Source organism: Apodemus sylvaticus, chromosome 3 (assembly GCF_947179515.1).
Source record: "Apodemus sylvaticus chromosome 3, mApoSyl1.1, whole genome shotgun sequence".
Taxonomy (NCBI): domain Eukaryota; kingdom Metazoa; phylum Chordata; class Mammalia; order Rodentia; family Muridae; genus Apodemus; species Apodemus sylvaticus.
In genome coordinates, this window is record NC_067474.1 from 159979445 (window position 1) to 160004678 (window position 25234).

The 25234-nt window shown below is 37.4% G+C and overlaps 4 protein-coding genes across 7 annotated transcripts in view; 1 reads left to right on the top strand and 3 right to left on the bottom strand.

The window, feature by feature from the left end:
• Positions 1 to 25234, top strand: part of LOC127681600 (oocyte zinc finger protein XlCOF6-like) — a 1434619-nt gene that overhangs the window by 278294 nt on the left and 1131091 nt on the right. The window lies entirely within an intron of this gene.
• LOC127681615 (oocyte zinc finger protein XlCOF6-like) overlaps positions 1 to 25234 on the bottom strand; it is a 988257-nt gene that overhangs the window by 219756 nt on the left and 743267 nt on the right. The gene's annotated exons all lie outside the window — the stretch shown is intronic.
• Positions 1 to 25234, bottom strand: part of LOC127681617 (oocyte zinc finger protein XlCOF6-like) — a 1149846-nt gene that overhangs the window by 126901 nt on the left and 997711 nt on the right. The window lies entirely within an intron of this gene.
• On the bottom strand, positions 41 to 25093 carry LOC127681635 (zinc finger protein 501-like). Its single transcript, XM_052178110.1, has 4 exons — positions 24946 to 25093; positions 13729 to 13807; positions 7030 to 7156; positions 41 to 1477 (listed from the first exon to the last, which is right to left on the bottom strand). The coding sequence occupies exons 2-4, from the start codon at positions 13756 to 13758 to the stop codon at positions 189 to 191; spliced, it is 1446 nt and encodes a 481-aa protein (XP_052034070.1). The 5' UTR covers positions 13759 to 13807; positions 24946 to 25093; the 3' UTR covers positions 41 to 188.

The following is a 25234-nucleotide window of genomic DNA, read 5'->3' on the forward strand; positions in this document are numbered from 1 at the left end:
ATCTTCAAATATATTTGAAAAGTTTTCTCTCCTGTAAAGATTCTGTAATAAATTTTAAGATGACATTTCTTCATAAAGGATTCTCCCATGCACTTCACTAATACATTTTCTCCACTGTATGAAATCTGTGATTTCTCAGAATGAGGGTGTGGTAATGCATTTGTTACCCAATATTAGTAATATATGTCTCATGTATGAATTCTCTGATGACTTTTCAGATGGAGTTTGGGGGTAAAGCATTTGTCAAATTCAGTGCATGTGTATGGTTTCTCTCCTGTATGAATTCTCTCATGCTTACTCCGACTGGATTGTTGGGCAAAGCATTTGCCACATCTACTGCATTTGTAAGGTTTCTCTCCTGTATGAATTCTCTCATGCTTACTCCGACTGGATTGTTGGGTAAAGCATCTGTCACATTTACTGCATCTGTAAGGTTTCTCTCCTGTATGAATTCTCTCATGATTACTCCAACTGGATTGTTGGGTAAAGCATTTGCCACATTTACTGCATTTGTAAGGTTTCTCTCCTGTATGAATTCTCTGATGAATTCTCAACTTGCCTTTTTCAGTAAAGCATTTATCACATTCACTACATTTGTAAGGTTTTTCTCCTGTATGAATTCTCTCATGATTATTCCGAATGGATTGTTGGGTAAAACATTTGTCACATTTACTGCATTTGTAAGGCTTCTCTCCTGTATGAATTCTCTGATGAATCGTAAGATAGCATTGTAATGTAAAGCATTTGTCACATTCAGTGCATTTGTAAGGTTTCTCTCCTGTATGAATTCTCTGATGAGTCCTAAGATGGGACAGTCGGGTAAAGCATTTGTCACATTCAGTGCATGTGTATGGTTTCTTTCCTGTATGAATTCTTTCATGGACTCTCAGAGTGACTTTTCCAGTAAAGAATTTGTCACATTTGCTGCATTTGTATGATTTCTCTCCTGTATGAATTTTCTGATGATTATTAAAATGGCCTTTGTGGGTAAAGCATCTGTCACATTCAATACATTTGTACGGTCTCTCTCCTGTATGGATTCTCTGATGACATCTCAGTGTTTTTATGTGGCTAAAGCATTCCTCACATTCACTACATTTGTAAAGCCTCTTGCCATTATTGGTTTGTTTCTGCATCAGTTTATGTTTAGGGACAAAATCAATAACAAATTCTGTATTGCTGTTTTCTTGCTTCCCTATGTGTATTCCTTGATTTACACTAATGAGAGTGCACTCATTTAAACACTTTACACAGTCATTATATTTGTAAACTTCTCTGGTTTTCCCAGTTTTGTGTCTTTTTAGATTTGAGGATTGAAGAGCAACATCTCTGTCATTAGTTTTATAAGGTGTACTTTGGGTGGATTCATTAATCATGTTGCTAAGCCCATTGCATTTAGAAGACTTCTCTTGTATCTTCACATGATCTTGGACAATGTCTTGGACCTTGCCATGTTTTCCACATATGAGATGATTTGCTGAAAAAAAGTGCAAATAGAGATTACATGGATTACTAAACTGGGGAGAAAGAGATTCAATAATGGTTGTTTGCTGACGTTTAAGGTTAACTAGACCTAGAGAAGTTATTCTTTTTCAATAATGATTACATGGATTCTCAGAAGACCCTCAATTCTGATCTACATCAACTGACAGGAAATGATAATACTGTACTAAATCTTATTTTAAAAACTGTACGTTGCAGAAGACAGGCCAAAAAAACGTGATTGATCAGTTTTGAATTTTCACAAATTATATCTCTGAACAAAGTAATTCTAATTTTTGACTATGTCTTGATTCACAGTGAAATTGTGCAGCTTTGGTTGGCTAAAAATTCATGATATCAAATGAATCCTCTACATATACTTGTCTCAGCATCCAAAAGGTTGGATAAAGATCATTCAGTATCAGCACTAAACAGAGACCATATGCCCAAATGTAAATAAATAAGCAAAATCAAATTTTTCCAAACTAATAGCACTACATCCAATTAAAAACTTGTAAATTGGCTGGGCGGTGGTGGCGCAGGCCTGTAATCCCAGCACTCTGGGAGGCAGAGGCTTGTGGATTTCTGAGTTCGAGGCCAGCCTGGTCTACAGAGTGAGTTCCAGGACAGCCAGGGCAATACAGAGAAACCCTGTCTCGAAAAAACCAAATCCAAAAACAAACAAATAAAAAACAAAAACCAAACAAACAAAAAAACGTGTAAATCATTAAAAAAATCATAAATAAGGAGATTTTCAGCTTCTCTGGGGACACTGTATTCTTGGGGCCTCCGAAGGTCCGCTGTATGTAGGGTAACAAGCACAGTCACAACCACTGGAATTTCCAAGGATCCCATTGTTCTCAGACCCCATTATCTTCCAAAGCCCTTGTTCCTCAAAATCCACTCATTTTCCAGTCAGCACCATCTGCCTGCTCCAGTGTGACTGCTCCTCTGAATGGACCACAGTCTCAAGGTCTTTAGGATGTCCACTGCACACATGGCAAGGGCAACTGTTCTGCTTCACACAGGGAAACAGACCCCACAGTCTGAAGATCTCCCAGGAATACAACAACATGCAGGGCAACAACTTCATTGCTCTTCCTAAAACTCAGCAGTCTGAAAACATCTCTGGAAATCTGCTGCAGCCACGACAATAAATCAACAGCTTGCCTGCACCTATGACACCATGGCCTGAAGGCCTCACAGGGTGTCTGCTATAGCAAGGACCACAGGTCAATCAGGAAACTAGAAACAACCCAGGGAATCAAAAGGCAGGCACCAGACAGAGACACCCAGACCAGCTATCTGATGAGAGGCAAGCACAAGACCATAAGCAATAAGAAACTCCATTAACATAATCCACTGTATATAAACTAACTAAAAAAACATGGTTATCTCATTAGATGATTGAAAAAGTGTTTTACAAAATACAACACCCCTTCTATGTTAAAAGTATTGGAGGGATCAGAAGTTCAAGGCTCATACTTAAACATAATAAGAACAATACACAGGAAACCAAAAGCCAATAACAAAGTAAATGGAGAGATAATTCAAGCAATCCCACAAAAACCAGGAACTAGACAAGATTGGCCTCTCTCTCCCTATCTATTCAATAAGAGTATTTGAAGTCCTAGTTAGAGCAATCAGACAACAAAAAGAGATCAAGATGATTGGCAACAAAGAAGTCAAGTTATCATTATTTGTAGACGATATGATAGTATACATAAGCAATCCCATAAATTCAACCAGAGAGCTTCTAATGCTAATAAACAACTTCAACAAGGTAGCTGGATATAAAATTAAGTCAAATAAATCAGTATCCTTCCCTTATAAGAATGATAAATAGGTTGAGAAGGAAATAAGAGAAGCAACATCCTTTAAAGTAGTCACAAATAATATAAAATACCTTGGTGTGACTCTAACCAAACAAATGAATGATCTGTATGGCAAAAATTTTAAGTCTCTCAACAAAGAAATCAAAGAATCCCTCATAAATTGGAGAAATATCCTAATAACATGGACTGGTACAATTAACACAGTAAAAATGGCCATCCTACCCAAAGCAATCCACAGATTTATTGCAATATCCATTAAAATTCCAACACAAGTCTTCAAACTTATGGAAAAAGCAATTCTCTAATTCATCTGGAAAAATAAAAAACACAGAATAGCTAAAAACCTTTCTTAATAATAAATCGTCAGCATTCCTGAACTCAAGATATACTACAAAGCAGCAGTGATAAAAATAGCATGGTGTTGATATGGAGACAGAAACCTTGATTAATGGAATAGAGTTGAAGACCCAGAAATAAACCACACACTTATGGACACTTGGTTTTTGACAAAGAAGCAAAAAAATATATAATGGAAAAAAGAAAACATCTTCAATAAATGTTGCTGGCCTACCTGACAGTTTGTATGTAGAAAAAGGAAAATAAATATATATGTATCAATGTGCACAAAGCTCAAGTCCAAGTGGATAAAGGACCTCAACATAAAAAAAAGATACAATCAATGAAAAAAAAAAAGACAAACTGGGAAAGAGCCTCAAACTTATTGTCACAGGGAGAAATGTCCTAAGCAGAACTCCAATGGCTCAGGCTCTAAGATCAAGAACTGATAAATGGAACCCCATGAAACTAGAAAGCTTTTGTAAAGCAAAGGACAGAGTCAATAGGACAACATGGGAACCTAAAGATAAGAAAAAGAAATGTTTTCTAACCTCCCATTTGATAGAGGGCTAATATTCAAAATATATAAAGAACTGAAAAGGCTAACCACCAAGAAACCAAAGAACCCAATGAAAAAAATGGAGTCAAAACCTAAACAGAAAATTCACAAGGGAGGGATCTCAAAAGACAGAGAAGAACTTAAAGAAATGTTCAAAGTCCTTAGTGATCAGGAACATACAAATCAAAATGACCCTGAGATTCCACCTTACACCAATCAGAATGGCTAAGACCAAAAACTCAAGTGACAACCCATGCTGGCCAGGATGTGGAGAAAGAGGACCACTCTTCCTTCCATTGCTGGTGGTATTGCAAACTGGTACAACCACTCTGTAAATCAATCTGGATGTTCCTCAGAAAATTGGAACTAGATTTACCTGAAGACCTAGCTATATCACTCTTGTGCACATACATGAAAGATAGCCCACCTCTCCACAGGGGCTTGTGTTCCACTATGTTCAGAGGGACCTTATTTGTGACAGCCAGAAGTTGGAAAAAAAAAACAGATGCCCCACAATGGAAGAATCAATACTGAAAATGTAGTTCATTTACACAATGGAATACTTGTCAGCTATTAAGAACAAGTACATAATGAGATTTGCAGGCAAATGGATTGAACTTGAAAATTCCATGTTGAGTGACGTCACTCCAAACCATAATCACATGTATAGTATGTACTCAATAAGTGGGTATCAGCCAAAAAATTATATAATACACAGCACACAACCCACATGACTAAGGAAGCTTAACAAGATGAAGGGTCTGAGTGAGGGTGCCGCAATCCTGCTTGGAAGAAAGAAGACAGCAGTCACAGGGGTAGAAGGAAGGAAGGATCTGGGTTGAAGTTGTAACAGGAAGAGATCATGACCAGGTATTGCATGCGGCAAAGGGGCAAGGACTGACACCATGAAAACTAGGAGAAAAAATGGAAATGTGGGGGGTAGAGGTAGGATATGGTGGACCATCTAGCATGTTTCAAAAGACCTAGCAGTTGAGAGACTCCCAGGACACATGGGAGAGACATTGGATGAAGTGTCCTACAGTGGGAGGGGGTACTTGTAGAATCCACCTCCAGTGAAGGACCAAACATCAAGTGGTGGGACATGAGAAAATGGATGTCCACAGACAGGCCCAAGTTAGGATTCAGATCAAGGGGAGGCATGGGGCCCTTAGACTGTTACTAATACTGTAGTGTGCTTATAGACAGGAGCCTCGCTTGGCTGCCGTCTAAGAGGTTGAGTAGGATGCAGATACTAGCACCGAACAAATGGATGGAAGCCATGGAACCCTTTGGTTGAATTGGGGGAAAGCCAGAATAAACTGAGGAGGAGGGTGGCTTCATGTATAGGCCAACTGAAATGGTACCGCGAGATCTCTCAGAGATGGAGTCAACAACTAGGCAGCATACACCAGCTGACATGAGGACCATGACACATAAACATCGGAGGATGGTCGGGTCGGACCTCAGTGAAAGAAGTTATACCTAATCCTCCAGAGAATTCAAGTCCAAGGGATTGGTGTGGGTTGGTGGGCTGTAGGGGAAGGAGGACATCCTCTTGGAGCTGGAGAGGAGGAGGGATGGGATGGGGTATGGAGAAAATTTTAGAAATTTAATAAAAAAAAGTTAAATGCCTTTAGTGTAAAAAGGATGTGTGACTTGTATACAACTTCTATGTGTAATTGTATGAATAATTTTGCTATGAACATAGTTTATGCTGAGAGCCTATTGCATAAAACATTGATTGCCATACATACTCTTTTTTCAAAATTTGCTTTACATCTGGATTGCTGACTCTCTCCCCAATATCCCCTCATATTTTTAACAAGGAATATTTGTAAAAGAGAAATCACTGCTTTAGTAGTATAACCACTGGAGAGTCAGCCCTGCTCCAATAATTACCTGTACACTCCATTCAATGATCCACAAACAAGAACTAAATAAAAGCAAAACAAAACCCCCAAATGCCTACTAACAGGATGAATTGGGAAAGTAATGAAAGAATGTGTGGTAATTGTGGCAGGATGTATTTCATACATGCATCAATTTATTAAAAATTAAAATCTATCAAATGTGTTTGAGTGTCATTCATATATAGATATGAATGGACATTCTTTTGTTGTATGGAGTATTTCCATAACTAAGTCAATGTGTAAGAACATTAATGACAGTTAAAAAGAAATTCTTCTTCTCTTCTCTCAGCTGTGGGCAACCTATGTTAAGCTTTTTACAAGTGTGTGACCTTCACAGATAGATTTTATAAATGAAAACGTAAAAATTTTGTCCCATTTTACACTTTAGATTATTTAGTATGTTTTCAAGTTTACTCCATTCTCTATGAAATGTCAATTAGCCAAACCTAGAAAGGACTGTGCTTCTTTTAATTGAACTTGATGCAGTTCTTATGTTGGTATTTTTTTATCTGCCTTTGTCTTTCTTTAGATACGAACACTCCATTATCATTATGAATCTTTGTCTCTAATTGCTGAAAACAGTTACTATTTACACTCTTCTCTTTCTATCCCATGTGAAGTCTACATTTTGTGAGTTGTAGAGATTTGCTTAATTATACACAAGTGTTTTGATAATAAAACCAATGTTAAGGCTGGAAACATAGTAAGCAAGGATTTAATGTAATAGTAAAATTAAGTTCTCCAGTTATTATGCGTACTGAAATATAATTCCTTGTTATGGAGATTTAATATTTTTCAACTCAGAAGTTTCCATTTAAAGATAGATAATGGTATAAAAAGATCTCAAAGAATATAGCAAGAAAATTCAAATAAAGATTCAGGAAATCAACAAGAAGTGTAGTCTTACCGGCAAACAAAAGATTGTTGTAATTCTCCACCATCACATCCATGTACAATGTTCTCTGAGCAAAACTGAGACATTCCCATTCCTCCAGTGAGAAGTCCAGAGCCACATCCTTGAAGGCTAACAGACCCTGTAATGGAAAACTAGTTATTTGCTCTGGAAAAAATTGCTTTACTATATTAATAAAAAGCCCTAAAGAATAGAAGATATTTTCTGATACAGATGAGGAAAGAAAATATTGTAGAACAAATGTTTTCTTAAAGTTGCATAGAAATGTGGCTAATGTTATAAATTGCTGCTCCTATATAGACAATTTATAGAATGACTTACTATAATGCTCTCATTTATGGAGGTTCTGCACTTCATTAATTTTCTGTGGTTTTCTGAGACCTTAGCAGCAAATGAAAGATGCCACAAGAACTATGTTAGAAAATTTTGTGTGCAGATGGGATTGTATAATATCTTTTAAAGTCCTCTATTGTGAAAGTTGTATTCCAGCAACCTCATGGCACTACAAATTGGATTTTTAAAACCCAGTTCTTTAAAATCCAGTGATCTGTGCTGGAACATCATTACCAGGAGGACTATACAGCACATATGCATAATTTCAGGCAAATGTAACCAACATCATACAAAAAGATGCTTACCCTAATAAAATATACTTTCTAAAATAGTGATAGACGCCCTTCTGTTTATATCTCTCTGAGAATGCATGATATAATCACCTTAAAAGCAGCAAACCTTTATAGAATATGTACATTTGATATGATGTAGAAATGTACTTTTATGAAATAAGCATTAATATCAAAGATAATCGTAGTGTGACTTCACAGGTGGTCAAGTCATGATGAGGAAAAATATGCTTTCAATTCTACAAAGTCCACCTTCCTAAAATATGGACACTAGTTCAGTCCTGTATGAAGCTGTGTCTCACATGACTGTATTGTAACATATCAATTTGACATTTAGAGGCCTACGTAAAAGGCTACAAAATGTCTGTAACAGTTAGAATATAAGATGCAGGATTAATGGATATACTAAATGTGACAATTTTTTCTTTAGACAGAAAAGGACTGCAATGTCAGGACATACATTAACATTCCAAATGACACATAGAATCTAATAGTTATGGAAATTATTTTATTAAATTATATTCACAAACAGGATATAGAAAAACCACTACTAGGGAGCATTAAATTATTTAAAGTTATGTGAAAGCTGGCATACACAATACAAATAATAAATATTTCTTAAATCCCATATGGTCTTTCATAAAAGAACATTTAGCTTTGAATGGATAAATTGCATCTGTCACAATTCATTTCAATGAAGAAGAATTTCTTAATCAAATCTTTTAAACTGAGGGAGAATTATGGTAACACTTCATAAACATGGTATACATTATTCAGCATATGATTGACTTAATGAAAAATTTCAATCTTGTAATTTTATCATTATTTTCTTTCTTTGGAATATGACCTTATTTGTGTCTCAGAATGGTAGCATCCATAGATAACTATTACCTTTAATTCTTCCTTTGTTTTTAAAAAACAATGACACACAGGTTATATATTATGTCTTTTACAAATGGGCATAAGAAATATAAACCAGGGGTAGGAAAAAAATGACTAAAAGGTAAAAATGCTTGCTGTGACTTCAGTGTCAAGGGCTTGGTACAGAACCCAGGGATCTATGAACATAAGGTATCATTCAGTGTATGTAAAAGCATGCAGATGAACAATTATATACTTAAGAAATATAATAAAAAAAATAACATCAACAAAACCCCTTCAGTTTTTCCGTAGGGAACACATTATTTCGGGGAAAGGGAAAAAGTAGATGAACCATGCTTCCATCTAATGAATAGAAGAGCCTGACCTGTAGCCCCACCCCAGCCCCACCAGCAGGGACCACATAGTCCTGTCTGCAGGGCAGGAGGAGGGCCTCATATAATGCAAGATGACTCAAAGTTCCCTGCATAACTGAGGATGACATTCAACTTGTGCTTCTGGCCCTCCCCCCTCCACTAGAGTGGGTGGATCTATGACTGGCTTTAGAAGAGCTTTTGATATGCAGGCAAAACAAGGTTATCTCATTGTCCTATAGGAGTTTTTGATATTGTGCTTCACAGAAGACCTATGAACAATATGTGAAATATGTATTTATACAAATTGACAAAAAAACAATAGAAGAGAAAAAAACTTGGAAAAAAGATTAATCCAAGCAAATGGTTCCAAGAAACAATCTAGAGTAGCCATTCCAATATTGAATAAAATTGACTTTCAATCAAAAGTTATCAAAAAAGATGAGGAATGACAACACTTCATACTCATCAATGGAAAAAAACCTACCAAGATGAATTCACAATTCTGAACATCTATACCCCAAGTGCAAGGGCAACCACATTTGTAAAAGAAACTTTACTAAACCTCAAAGCACACATTGAACCTGACACAGTAAATGTAGGAGACTTCAGCATCCCACTCTCACCAATGAACAGACTATGGAAACAAACTAAACAGAGACACAGTGAAACTAACGTAATGTGTAAACCAAATGGAATTAACAGATATTTATAGAACATTTCATCCTAAAACAAATACACAGACACACAGACACAGACACACACACACACACACACACACACACACACACACACACACACACTCTCTTCTCAGCACCTCATGGTACATTCTCCAAAATTGAACATACTGTAAACCTATCACATCATCATGGCCTAAGAATGGTCTTCAATAACAACAACAACAACAACAAAAAAAAAAAAACAACAGAAAGCTCACATATACATGGAAGCTTAAAAAGTCTCTACTCAATAATAACTTGGTCAGGGAAGAAATACAGAAAGAAATTAAATACTTTTTAGAATTTAACAAAAATGAAGGAACAACATATCCAAACATATTGGATACAATGAAAGCATTGCTAAAAGGAAAACTCATAGCTCTGAGTGCCTCCCGAAAGAAATTGGAGAGATCATACATCAGCAGCTTAACAGCATATGTGAAGGCTCTAGGACAAAAGAAGCAAACACACCCAAGAGGAATAGAAGGCAGGAAACAAATGCAGAGATGAAATCAACCAAGTAGAAACAAAGAAAACTATACAAGTAATCAATCAAACCAGTAGCTTGTCCTTTGAGAAAATCAACAAGAAAGATAAACCCTTAGCCAGACTAACCAGAGGGCATAGAGACAGTACCCAAATCAACAAAATCAGAAAAGAAATAACAATAGAAAGCGAGGAAATTCAAAAAATCATGAGATCCTATAACAAAAGTCTATATTTAACAAAACTGGAAAATTTAGATGAAATAAATGATTTTCTAGACAGATAACAAGTACCAATGTTAAATCAGGATCAGATAAACCATCTAAACATTCCCATAACCCCAAAAGAAATAAAAGTAATCATTAAAAGTCTCCCAACTAAAATAAAGCCCATGCCCAGATGGGTTTAGTGCAGAATTCTATCAGACCTTTAAAGAAGACCTAATACCAATACTTTTCAAATTCTTCCAGAAAATAGAATCAGAAGCAACACTATTTAATTCATTCTATGAATCCACAGTTACAATGATACCTAAAATAATCAAAGACCCAACAAGGAAAGAGAACTTCAGACTAATTTTCCTTATGAATGTCACTGCAAAAATACTCACTAAAATTTTAGCAAAATGACTCCAGAACAAATTAAAATTATCATTCACCATGAACAAGCAAGATTTAACCAGGGATGCATTGGTGGTTCAATATACAGAAATCTGTCAGCTTGATACAGTGTATGAAGGACTCCAAGAAAAAAAATTAAATGATCATCTCATTAGATCCTTAAAATGGCTTTAACAAAATACAGCACCCCTACTTGTTATAAAAGATAAGCAATCCAATGCTCATAATAAAACATAGTAAAAGAAATATACAGCAAACCAATAGTCAACATCAAACTAAATGGAGAAAAACTTGAAGCACTCAACCAAAATCAGAAACTAGACAAAGCTGCAAATAGTCTGTCTATGTATTCAACATAGTACTTGAAGTTCTAGCCAGAGGAATTAGACTACAAAAGGATGCCAAAGAGATGCAAATTGGAATGGAAGAAGTCAAGATATCACTATTTGCAGATGATATGATAATATACATAAGTGACCCCCAAAATTCCACCAGAGAATTCATTGAACTGGTAAGGAAACATGGCAGTGTTACCAAAATCAACCTACAGACTCAACACAACACCCATTAAAATTCCAACACAGTTTTTCACAGATATAGGGCAATTCCCAATTTGATCTGGAAAAACAAAAAACTCAGTATAGCAAAAACCATTCTCAATAATATGAGAATTTCAGTTGCAATTACCATCTCTGACCTCAAGCTCTACTACAAAGCGATAGTGATAAAAATCACATGGTATTGGTACAGAGACAGGCAGGCAGGACAGTGGCATATAATTGAAGACCCAGAAATAAACCAAAAGAGAACGGGAAATAACCCATTGAGAACTTGCCATAGAGCACCACACGGGGCAGTATCTCTCTCTTTTTTTTTTTCAGGTGTAAACATACCCATGATCATTGTGTCACATAAAATTTCAAATACACACACACACACACAAACACACACAATCCACAGAACTCAAAAAGGTCAACAACCTGAAGGACCCAAGTGAGGACCCCTCAGTACCACTTGGGAGAGACACGCAATCAATCACAAGTGTGGAGGGAGGGACCTCGGATGGAAAGAGGACAGACGGACAGGGAGTAAATGGGCAAGAGGAGGATCTCGTATAGGGTGAAGAAAAAGACTGAAGCCCTGAGGCCAGTAGAAAAAAAGGAAAAAGGCAACCTCAAGAAGTAGAAGGTTAGGGAGACCCTCCAGAATGCACCAGAGACCCAGGAGGTGAGAGAATCTTAGGATGTCAAATGAAATGTCCTACAATAGGGAGAGGGAACATATAGATCCCATCTCCACCTGAAAGACAGGCCATCAAGTGAGGGAGGGGTTGCCATCCCACAGTCAAAACTCTTACCCATACTATTCAGCCATTAGAAACAATGAATTCATGAAATTCTTAGGCAAATGGATGGAGCTAGAGAACATCATACTAAGTGAGGTAACCCAGACTCAAAAGGTGAATCATGGTATACACTCACTAATAAGTGGATATTAACCTAGAAACCTGGAATACCCAAAACATAATCTACACATCAAATGAGGTACAAGAAGAAAGGAAGAGTGGCCCCTTGTTCTGGAAAGACTCAGTGAAGCAGCATTCAGCAAAACCAGAACGGGGAAGTGGGAAGGGGTGGGTGGGAGGACAGGGGGAGAGAAGGGGGCTTACAGGACTTTCTGGGAGTGGGGGGGCTAGGAATGGGGAAATCATTTGAAATGTAAATAAAAAAATATATCGAATAAAAAAAAACCTCTTACCCATATTTTTTCCTGTCTGAAAGAAATGCATGGATGGGAATGGAGAGGAACCTGAGGAAAACAAGGTCCAGCCACAGGCCAAAAATGGGTTCCAGCTCTAGGAGAGGTCCCAAGGCCTGACACTATTACTGAGGCAATGGAGCACTCACAAAAAGGGACCTATCATGACTGCATTCCAGAAGACCCAAGAAACAGCTGAAAGTGTCAAATGCAGATATTTGTACCCAGCCAATGGACAGAAGCTGCTGGCCTATGTAGTTGAATTATGGAAGGGCTGGATGAAGCTGAGGAGCAGGGCAATCCTGTAGGAGGACAGGCAGTCTCAATTAACCTGGGCCCCTGAAATCTCAAACACTCTGCCACCAAACTAGCAGCATGCACCAGCTAATATGAGGCTCCTAACTCATAACAGAGGACTACTGGATCTGGGTTCAGGCAGCCAAGGTGCACCTAACCCTCAAGAGACTAAAGGTTCTAGGGAGTTTAGTGGTCTGATTGAATGGGAGCTGGGGCTGGGAAGGAGGTATGGGATGTAGAATAGTCATGGGGGGATGGAGAGGTGAGGGAGAATAAAATCTGGAGCAGAATGAATGAATGAATGAATGAATGAATGAATGAATAAATAAAATGAAAAATGTAAGATTAAAAAAATGTACCTCAATCTGCATCTGCTTACACACACATCAGTGTTATAGCAAAAGAAAGACACATATTCCTGTCATCTTCTGTGCATCCAGGATGTTAATGCTTTTACGATTAGGATTCCAGACAGTGGGCTCTTATAATTTTATACTTCTACAAATTGTTCTCTTCCATATATTGCTCAGTGTCATCAGTCTCCACATATTTCTATATCCACAATCACAAGCTTTTGTCTGGAACCCAGACCATATCTAAAATACTTCTTATGTGACACATGAGACTTTCTTTCCACATTAATATAATACAAAACTTCATGCAATGTAGAAATTAGCCATCAATAACATTTTTAAGAATCATTTACAATAGATTCTCTTTCAGACCTGAAGGTTTTCAGTCCATGGAAATTGTATGTCCTCACAGTACAAAATCTAGTGAAAGTATAATGGAGTTATATATGTGAAAGTTCTAAACATTAAATTCCCATTATCCCAGAAGAAAATGAAGACAATAAAAAATAAGACCTTTAGTTAACATCACCACATGTAGATGCTAAAACTTTTGAATGGTTTGAATGATAGAGAAATTTCTAAAATAATGTGGATAGCACACTGACCTGTGAAGTGTTTACCAGAGAAGCACTCATTCTTTTTGTTGTTCTTCTCCCAGGTGTGTGTTCAAATATTGGACCTCTCCTTGAAATTTAAGAACAGGGTTTGAAAAACACAAAGGTGAAATTAATACAACTACATTATGAACAATGCTAAAACACATAAAAATACATTAAAAGCAAAATAATACCAGGAATCTTGTCAACATTTCTACATACATGAGAGCACGTAATGACATATTTAGTGTGGAAAGGAATATGAGTATAATCTGAGGCCTATTTCTAACATCAGCAGGCACAAGACAAAAAATGAGAGCACATGCACACCTGCCATGAAACATTATTACTCAGAGTTATTTGTGAGAAATTATCTTCCTGAGTCTAGACTCAAGCACACCGGGCTAGTGGCTACCATGATGCATACTTAGAATTGAATTGTGTTTCATGAGCTATCATACTAGAATACGTAAGATATCTGACTTTTTGATGAGATTCCACTTTACTGTACTAGGTAAATACAATATATCCATTTTTCATGTTTGTCTATCGTCTTGGAATAAAACAATTCTATCTGCCAAATATCATGGCCTTTGCAAAAGAATACGTTGTGATCTGATTTAGTAATAGCCATTTTCATCATCATCTAAGAAGGCTTTTGATTGGCTATGAGATAAAACATATATTTCCAACTTACTTCTCCTTTGACTATGACCTGATTTCTACTTCCCATGAACACCTTTGTATGCATTGATTTTGATCCCTTGACATCTACATGAAAGCATCAATGTATGGAATACTAAAATTAAATCCAGAAATGTTATTAAATAAAATCAATTCAGCTAAAACTGTAAGCCATGTGTGCTCCTCTTATCTAATGCTGTGGTAAACTTTTATTACAGTTCCAGTAACTCATAAGTTGATGCATCCATGTTTCAGAACCACAGGCAGATTAATGAGAAGAGTAGTTTTTCAGTTCCCAGGACCATAAGAAAAATGTGAGAAGTGTCTCTCTAATAGTGGCAGAAAGTAAACACAACTTGTTTCATGCCAGAGATTCAAAATTATTTGAACAAGCACAAACCAAACACAAGGCACAAACTATGTACAATCAGTGAGAGAAGGCTCATAACCATGTCAATATATCTATGAAAGGCCTAGGGTAAAGTATCACAGGTGATGACTATGAAAGACATGAAGGATGAAACAGAAGGAACATCACTGAGTCTAATGAACATAATACCCAACATCTTAAACATGCACAAACATTGCACAAACAGAAGACTGCTGTCATCATTCTAATCTATTCAGAATACAGACAAGGATGTGCAAAGCCTCCACATTAAGTAAGTGCAGCAGTGCTTAGAAAGAACAAGTGAGACTTAGAATGATTTCACTGTTCAAATAATGATATGAGGAAGACACATCTTAAATTACAAGAAACATGATTCTTCAACTCAAGAGCTACAAATATCCCAAGAGAATAATCCAATCTGATAACACTCTTACTAAGCCATAGGAAAATAACGAGACAATACCATTTGGTTTTATACATTCTTAAAGAAAAATCTGAGAAATTAGAAAACCATTCAGTGTCTAAAATAATCTTGGATATGCTGGCTTAGCCTACAAACTGCTATAAACTGTGCTGTAGGCAGATGGGTGTTAGGAGTCCGTAATGGCTCTCCCTAGATGCTGACCCTTGTGCTGTAATACCAACCTATCTGACAATGTGTAACTACCAGTGTAGCAGTGACAAGTTGGTAACTGACATACTGCTATATGGAGAAATACTGGAAATGCACTTCAATTGTTGGTGCTTTCAGCCTAAGTCAGACAAACATAGTTTGTGAAGGGAAACAGCCGATTTAGAGAGTTCTGAGTAGAAAGCCTGCAGTGGAAGAAAAGGCAAGGCTCTAAAAAGGAGGAGGAAGTGGAGTTATGGGAACCCATACTGCCATTTACTATGGAATATGGAGTTATGAACATATGATAGCAGCATGGATACCCACCCAAAACCTGCCTCAGAACATACATGACACACACAGGTATGATGAAAACATGAATAACAAGATAACAAGGGATGGGACTGAGAATGAGGCGATGATAACTGTGCAAGCACTCTGGGGCACTTCATGTGCAAAGGTCACTCACCTATAATTGCAAGTACTAGGAGATTTAGACAGCACAGATTAAAATAATTTTTAGGAGCTTTGTAATATCTGCAGCAGCAAATTAATGAGATAAGGCAAATACTCTATCCGAATGTTTCTCTGTAAACATTCTAACATTTATAGTATGCCTGAAAAAAATGAGGATAATCCCTTATTCATGTGATAAAAAATTACTGAGAACAGGAATTTCTGTAAAACAGATATTTGAGATGCACGGAAAAATATAATGCTGTCAAAAATTTACAATATGGGGCCTGCAGAGATCGCTCAGTGGTTAAGAGCACTGACTGCTCTTCTGAAGGTCCTGAGTTCAAATCCCAGCAATCACATGGTGGCTCACAACCATCCATAATGAGATCTGATGCCCTCTTCTGGTGTATCTGAAGATAGCTACAGTGTACTTACATATAATAAATAAATCTTTTAAAAAATTTTCAATATGTAAAACTTGATGTCCTGGGCATTTATAGACAGCATCAAGTAGGTCATACAAAATGGGCATAGGAATACATAAATTTTCAGGGAGTAATCAGGACATTTTTCAAAAGCATGCCACTTTATGATTCTTGACTGTAACATATAGGGTGAGTATTGTAATTTCTACCACCAACAGATCATAAATTCCTGCTCCAGTGACAGATGCTGTGCTTTAAATTCAAAAGAAGTAAATATATAAAATAAATGTGTATCATGGAATTATTTTGCCTATGTGTATAACAGGAAAAGTACACCTTCAATTTCAAGGAGACTGAACAAGAGATCATTCTAGAATGACAAGAATAACCCCGTGGTGGTTTTATATACTTCCACAACGAAATCAATGTGAACACTAGGGCTCCGTCTTTAAATCTTGGAACCGATATTTCCTCAAATACACACCTGATCCTGACTAGCCTGGAATACATATGTCTAAGTAAGATGGAAGGCTGGGGTGGGTATACTTGCTTTCTATCACAGCACAATTGGGGATAAGGGGGAATTAGGCAGATCTCTCTTAGTTGAAATCCAGCCTGGACTACACAGCAAGAGTCAGGTCAGATAATACTTCTTAGTGAGACACTATCTAAATTAACAATAGTATACAAAATAAAAAACTCAAGAAGGAAATGAACTTCAGTTAAAACTCACAAAAGAGTGTGTTCTCTCATATACGTCTTCCCATTCATTACATACAACATGCATGTACTCTTGGGCTAAGACTTCACATCTCCAAGATTAAAAGTGTTCCACCCCACAAAATAAAAAATTAGTCAACAACATATATACAATAAAGTGGAATTTTTGAAGAGTTTCTTAATCTCACATCAAAAAACGAAGATCCTCATTTCTATGGTCATCTTCAAGTATAGCCCCTCTTCCTATCTCTGTAAATAGCAGCCTTGTGAACCTAGTAAGTCAGGCTATGCCTTGGGCTCAGCCTTGATTTTACCTCCATTTTAAATATCCATGTTCTGATAGCTACTACATTCTGTAGAATTTGATTAGTACAATTCTAGAATTTAAAATTTTTCTCTTGCTGTCCATTTGTCCTCTCACCACTCAGTATCAAGGAGGAATCCTTTCAAAATATGTCCAACCTTGATCCAAATTCCCTCAGATTCTAAGCTGCATTGGTCTACCCTCACCCTGCACTGTGCTCTGGCCATGGACTCATTCTGACTGTTCCTCAAATACTATGCCCCTTCACCTCATCACCTACTGGGATACCCTTTGAAATTACCTATGAGTCCTTAGATCTCTGCTCTTGTCACCATCTCAGACTACTTTTGGAATGTCCACCCTGTGGCTTGCAGGCACCTGGCTCTGTCCTCCATCTTCCATCAAGTGTCCCTAATAAGTATTGTTTCATAGAATTCGTTGGTGACAAACCCCTTTCATCTCTTTAGAACGTGGCTTCCTCAGAGAGGGAACCTTGTCAAGTCTCCCACTCTTTTTCCAGCTAATAAATAAGACAGGTTCCTGCATATTATCTCTGCACTGGGAGGTTGATACAAAAGTCTTCATTTGGAGGCCAGCCTGGGCTACATGGGACCTCTAAAGCAGAAGTAAGTATGGAGACATGGTCCTGTAATCTCAACAAGAGACAGATCCAGTTCAGTTACAGATCCTGCAGCTGTGTCCACCCCAGGGTCCCTGGACCATACCTCTCAGGTCAATAGGGAACCTGAGACCTCTATGCTGCAGAGTTTGGGAGAAAATAACAATGTGGGTGGTGTTTGCAATTCCCCTGAGTAAACAGGCATTCATGTGGACTATCCAGGGTGACTGGGGGACTCCATCACTCATCCTGCTCTTCTCTCCCTAAATCCAGAGCTGTATTCCCATGCCTGCAATAGAGCAGTGATGCGGAAGTGGAAAACAAGTGTGAGTGTACACTTCCACCAGGCACTCTGAGCTTTGGACTCAGAGAGGACAGCCTGGTATCTAAGCATTGTAGGCAGCAGCCTGGCCTAGGAATATGAGTATAATCTGAGACCTCTTTCTAACATCAGCATGCACCAGGCACAAACACAGAGCACACGCATACCTGCTGTAAAACATTATTAGCCAGGGTTATTACCCAGAATTCTCTGGGTCTAGAATCAAGGACAAACAGCTAGTGACTACTATGACTGATACCTAGAATTGAATGGTGTTTCATTAGTCATCATAATAGAATACCTGACTTTTTGATGATATTCCATTTCATTCTACCAGGCAGATACAATATATATATATATATATATATATATATATATATATATATATATATATATATATATATATATATATATATATGATTTATGTGTGTCCTTGTTGTCTTGGAGTACAGACAAAGATTCTCTCTGTTAACTATGTTGAAGTTCCACACAAGAGTTAAGAATGTATGACAAGGGTCTCCTGATATATATATATATATATATATATATGTGTGTGTGTGTGTGTGTGTGTGTGTGTGTGTGTGTGTCTGTGTGTGTGTGTGTGTACACACAGACAGACACACACATCAATCTGTTTGCACATGTATAAAAACAAAAGAATCATTTTGAATGTCAAGATACTATTGCCACACAAAGCTGTCATGATCATGGTATAAGCAAGTATTCAGCAAATTGCCCTGACCTTATTATTCTCTCATGTCAAATATTTCCTTTGGCATTTAAAAAATATATGGGTAGTATCTTTTGCTGCCCCTGCCTCATTAGTTTATATTGAAACTGGGAAATAACAGATGAGAGATAGCTGTGGAAAATCATATACAATTAGTGAGAATTAACAAGGAAATAATGATATCCTATGAACAAGTGAACAAGAAAACTTTCTATCTCATAAAACTAGATCAGGCAATAAGCAAGAGTGGAAACCTGGGCTTGCAGTGTTTCTTCTAACACTGTCTGAGGACTAAACAGATGCTACACTGAGTTCACAAATTTCTTTTACAAATTCCACAATAATTTTACCCAGAGAATACTACAGAACAGAAGGAAAATCATTTAGTCTAATGAAGATAATAGCCAACGTACTAAACCTATAATTACACAAACTGAAGACAGCTATCATCAATCCACTCTACTCAGAAGACAGACAAGGATGTGCAAAGCCTCAACACTAACGTATCACAGTGTAGCAGTGCATACAAAGAGAAAGTAAGACTCAGAACATTTTCAATGTTCAAATAAGGATATGAAGAAGGCAAGTTCTCTCCAATTACAAGAAACATAGTTCTTCAACCCAAAAGCTACAAATATCTCAAGAAAATAATTCCATCTGATAATGTACTTTAAGAGCTATAGAAAAAAAAAACAAGAAAATATCATTTGGTTTTATATATTCCTAAAGAATAGTTTGAGAAGTCAGAAGACCACTCAGTGTCTAAAAGGATTTGAAATATGCTAGTTTAGCCTACAAACTGCTAAAAAGGGCTCTGTCGGCTGATGGGGGTAAGGAGTCATTAATCACTCTCCCCTAGAGTAGTGACAAGTAGGTAACAAAAATTTACTGATTTGAAATGAGGTCAGTGTACAATAGAAATTCAGATATGGCACTTGAAGCTGGTCAAAAGTCCCTCTAAAGATTACAGGCCCAAAAGTGAATATATAACTTACATATTACTATATGTAGAAATACAGGTTATGCATTTAAATTGTTCTGTCTATACGGTAGCATGGTGGTGCTTTCAGCCGAGGTCACACAAACATGTTTTGTAAAGGAAAACTGACAATTCAGAAAATGCTGATTAAAAAGCCAGCAGTGGCCGGGCGGTGGTGGTGCACGCCTGTAATCCCAGCACTCTGGGAGGCAGAGGCAGGCAGATTTCTGAGTTCGAGGCCAGCCTGGTCTACACAGTGAGCTCCAGGACAGCCAGGGCTACACAGAGAAACCCTGTCTCGAAAAAACCAAATCCAAAAAAACAAAAACAAAAACAAAAACAAAACAAAACAACAACAACGACAAAAAAAAAAAACCCAGCAGTGGGGACATAGGCAAGACTCTAATAAAGGAGGAAATGGAGTTATGGAAACACATATTGTCACGTAACATGAACACAGACTTATGAATATAAGACAACATGGATACCCATCCAAAACCTGCCTCAGAACATACATGAAACACAAGGATGTAATGAAAACATGAATAACAAGGGATGGGAGACACTAGGGATTTAGCTAGCATAGATTAAAATAAATTCAAGGAGCTTTGCAACATTTGCAATAGCAAAGATACCAGATAATTCAAATATTTGACCAGAATGTTTCTCTGTAAATATTCTAACAATTGTGATATGCATGAAAAAAATAGTATAATCACTAATTCATATGATAGAAAATTTACTAACAATAGGAATTTTTCTAAAATAGAAATTGGAGATGCAGGGGAAAATATAATGCTGTTATAAATTTAAAATACATAAAACTTGATGCCCCAGGTATTTGTAGACAGCATCAAGTGGGTAGTAAACATGGGCATAGGAATACATGAATTTTCAGGGAGTAATCTGGACATTTTAGAAAGCATGTCACTTTATGATTTTTGTCTGTAACACACAGGCTAAGTATTGCTGACATTTCTACCAGCAAAAGATCAAAAATTTCTGCTCTAGTGACAGATATTGTGCTGAGTTAATTTCAACAGTAGTAAACATATAAAATGAACATGTTTCATGTAATTACTTATTCTATGTGTATCATGTGAAAAGTACATCTTCCACGTCATGGAGACTGAAAAAGAGCAAATACTAGAATAGGAAGAATAACCCATGGGTTTACACACTTCCACCATGAAATCTACATGAACACTAGGGCTTCGACTTTAAATCTTAGAACTGACATTTCCTCAAATACACACCTGATTCTGAATAGACTGAATAGAAATTCCACACTTTTCAGTCTTCCAGTCAACATTTACTATCCCTTGTTTTATCACAATTTATTTTTAAAGTAGATAAACTTAAATAGAATTGTGCAGTGTTCATATACTGGGACTCTTGAATACTAGAAGACCATAGCATTCTAGCCTAGCATTCCCTAGGAAAGTCTCTCAGAGTTTGGATTCATGGACTCCCAGGTCTATCTTCCCATTGTCACATCTAAGTGCTGTAACAGTGTATATCCCTTTCAGTTTCTTGATCTATTCCTTACCATCAAATAGACAACATTATATTACCATACACTAGTACTAAATCTTTATCCATAGGTTAAAATCAGGAGAGCATGGAATAATATTTTTCAAGCCCTGAGAGAAAATTACTGGCAACTGTAATGCTAAATCCAGAAAGTAGCTACTGGTATTGACAGTGTATAAGGTACATTTGAACGTAGTAATACATTAAGACATGTTTGTTAAGTGTAAAAAAAAAAACCTACCTGCATAATAAACTGATGACAATAAGCATAAAAGAATAATGCATACATTTTCCATGAGGTCGTAGGAAATAAGACATATCTTGTGAAGAATGAATGGATACAAGAAAACTAGGAGATATTGCTCATGTACAACACAGTGAAGCTCTATCCCACACAAGGAACGGAGAACAATGTGAACCATACTTTGCCACTCACAATGTCAGCAAACCTTCTAGATTACAAATCCTAAGGAATACAATCTCACAAAGAAAAACTTCATTGACCAATCATCAAAGGAATTAACAATGAAATACTTGGTAGAAGAATAGATAAAGCATATATCTACATAATGAAGAGTATTATTTGTGAATCTTGGATTTCAGTTCATGAAGGAGAAAGTCTACAGAACTAAACTGACAAAATATTATAGAAGGATGTTTGAACCTGTTCAGACTTAGGGTGTGGTTCAGCCCCAGGCACACAACTTGAATCACTATGACTGGAATGCAAGCAAACCCTTGGTATTCACTTTAATCTCAAACAACAAAAATGCAGTTACTAAATAAAAAGAGGCACCCCTGTTTGAAAGTGTTATCTAATTGAATAGCAGAAAATGTGAAATGTCACAGAAAGATCTGACAGAACAGGATGCGTGCAACTCTCCTGAGATGAGAGAGGAAAGGGAAGCTATTTAAGGGAGAGAAAGTCAGTACAGGAAGAAGAGAATAGTAAAGGAACACAGTAGAGTGCATGGGCAGCAGTACAGTACAGCTGAGAGAGCAGGGCAACAGAGGGAGAAGAAAACAGTTTTACTGGGAGAGATTTTATATTGTCAGACTGAAGAGAAAACATGATAGTCACAGTTAAAGACAAAATGAGCAAGAGAAAGACCGCCCAGAAGACTTTATTTTTTTAAGCTTTATCATAAGTGCAACTTTTCAATAAAAATTTACATCAAGATAAGATGAACAAGCCGGGTGGTGGCGTAGCATGCCTGTAATCCCAGCACTCTGAGAGGCTGAGGCAGGCGGATTTCTGAGTTTGAGGCCAGCCTGGTCTACAGAGTGAGTTCCAGGACAACCAGGGCTATACAGAGAAACTCTGTCTCGAAAAAACCAAATCCAAAAAAAAAAAAAAAAAAAAAAAACCAAAAAAAAAAAAGATAAAATGAACAATATTCAAATTTTTGAAACTTTAAATAAGATTTAAAAAACATTTTGAACTGAAAAACATACACATTTTGCACACAAATATTGTGATATGAATCAAGTCCAACTCGATTTAAAAATATGTGAATCAAATTACAGTTTGAGAAGTTAGTAATTCACATTTAAGCAAGTTGAATTGCTGAATTCAGCCTTTGTAAAAATGAGGGTTAGTGCATATTTTAATATTACATTGTAACTGTGTACCAATTATTGATAGTTCACCTTATTAAACAAGATAATGTTCTTGAAAGTTGATAAATAACAGCTAACCTCCTATGACATGTAAAATTTCCAATGGTAACAGTTACAATGTGTAATATAACACTTTCTATTGATTTGTTTTAACCTTAATTCTTTTTTTCAAGACAGGGTTTCTCTGTATAATCCTGGTTGTCCTGGAGCTCACTCTGTAGATCAGGCTGGTCTCGAACTCAGAAATCTGCCTGCCTCTGCCTCCCAAGTGCTGGGATTAAAGGTGTGCGCCACCACTGCCAGGCTAAGACATGTTTCTTAAGTAAACACATGTTAGCTTTGTCTTGGATCCTGGTTCCTTGCATGGCCAGAGCCCCCCCCCCCTCTTGCTTATCCTCAATAATCCTCCCCTGTCCAAGATCTGGTTCAGTCTGTACCCAACTAGATAATCTGACTGCTTCCTCCCTCAGACTGAAAAGCCAAAAATTAACCTCTAAGTACCACCAGCCTGAAAAAAGGTATCTTCTTAGAACGCTGCAGGTTTCACGTTTTTGGCAAATAATAAAGCCTCATACGAAACCACAATGGCTCATAAAACCACCTGTAGCATGTGAACAAAGTCCTTCTCTTGGTCAGGAAGAAAGATTTATAAAGCTTGCCCACATGGTGGAACTGGTTTTTCTCTGGCAACACTCAGGGTTAACAGAATCAGCTGTTAACCCCCCAAAACTGAGGGTGCCCCAGCGCCCACGCTCGGAAGGCGACACCCAAACCACTCGCAAGAAATGGTCTCGATGCAATAGCATGAGGATTTCTTTATTCCAGAAATCTGGGTTCCACAGCCATACACTGCCCAGGGGAAGAGGACTGAGGGACCCTGTGCAGCTGAAGTCAGGGGTATTTAAAGGGGAAAAAAAAATCACAAGACAAGGGTTGGAGGACACAATTCACAAGGCAAGGAGTGGAGGACAAAACATGCTAGGAATGGGGAAGTACAGAAGGAGGAAGTAAGGAAGGTTATCTGGAGCAAATGTCCTTGGGGCATTGTATAGTTAAACATTGGAACTAGAACAGGGTGGGCTATCTTTCTCAAGCAGAAAAACAAGTTACTCAGTGCTGTCTGTGTTTAGAGGTCTAAAAAACGTTGAGTTGGGGGGGGGGGGTCTCTCACAACAACTTATCTTCTCCTTAGCAGTACCTGGCAGCAATCCTGTTTTCAGTTTTCATTCAAAGCTAAGGTGTAACATTATTAACTAAGCCTAAGCTTATGAAGACACATTTCTGAATGCTGTATTTACATCAAAGACTGCATATACCTCAGTGTTAAATTAATGGAGAGTATAATTTTGCTTGGTTAATGTCAATATTTACTCCCATAAAAAGGTGTTTTATAACGAAAAGTTTCTAATTCAATCAAATTGCACCGGTTCCCCCTATGAAAAATATCTACAAAGCTCTCTAGGGACGACTATTCAGTTCCCTGGAGAAAGGGAAATGAAATGGTAAAGGGAGGAGCAGGGGAGCTGAGCAAGCATGAATGAATTTGAGTTGGAGGAGCTTTATTAAGGTTTTTTTTTTTTTTAAAGAAACCCTCCTAGTATACAAATTACAGATATGGCCAAGGATCTATAAGGTTATTTCAGAAAAATGTTCTGGCAACCATAAAACTAATTAAAACATAACCCTAAACCCCAGTTCATAGGATCTCAAACTTCCTGATAATGGTAAGAAACCCACAACACAACTGTGAGAGTGGCGGCAGAAAATGCACCCCTGCTCCACACCCCTGCTCCGCTCCTGCCCCTTTCCCAGCCCAACAGCTCCTCTGACCTGGTAGGGGACAGGACGAGCTGCTGAAAGTCCTAGGAGGTGAGCACAGCAACTGCAGCTTAAGGAAGTTTTCAGGTTCCGCAAATACGAGGCACTAGTCCCACGCCATGACTTCCAGACCCCGAAGCTCCCGAGATGCGCGCAGACTGCTGGAATGGCGGAACTTTCTGTCACTTCCACCTCCTGCCTCAGAGCCACTCCTTCTGGACCCGCCCAATACTCAGCAGCTTCCTGTAACTCAAAGTCCACCTACTTCAGGAACTTTTAATTAATTAGCTTCCCAATTTTT

What these genes read in the sequence shown, in the direction of transcription:
- LOC127681635 (XM_052178110.1), bottom strand. Translation starts at nt 13,758, where the DNA reads ATGAGTGCTTCTCTGGTAAACACTTCACAG. An exon ending in CTCTGGTAAACACTTCACAG is followed by an intron (nt 7,157 to 13,728) that starts GTCAGTGTGCTA and finishes TTTCCATTACAG; the next exon opens with GGTCTGTTAGCCTTCAAGGA. An exon ending in CAACAATCTTTTGTTTGCCG is followed by an intron (nt 1,478 to 7,029) that starts GTAAGACTACAC and finishes ACTTTTTTTCAG; the next exon opens with CAAATCATCTCATATGTGGA.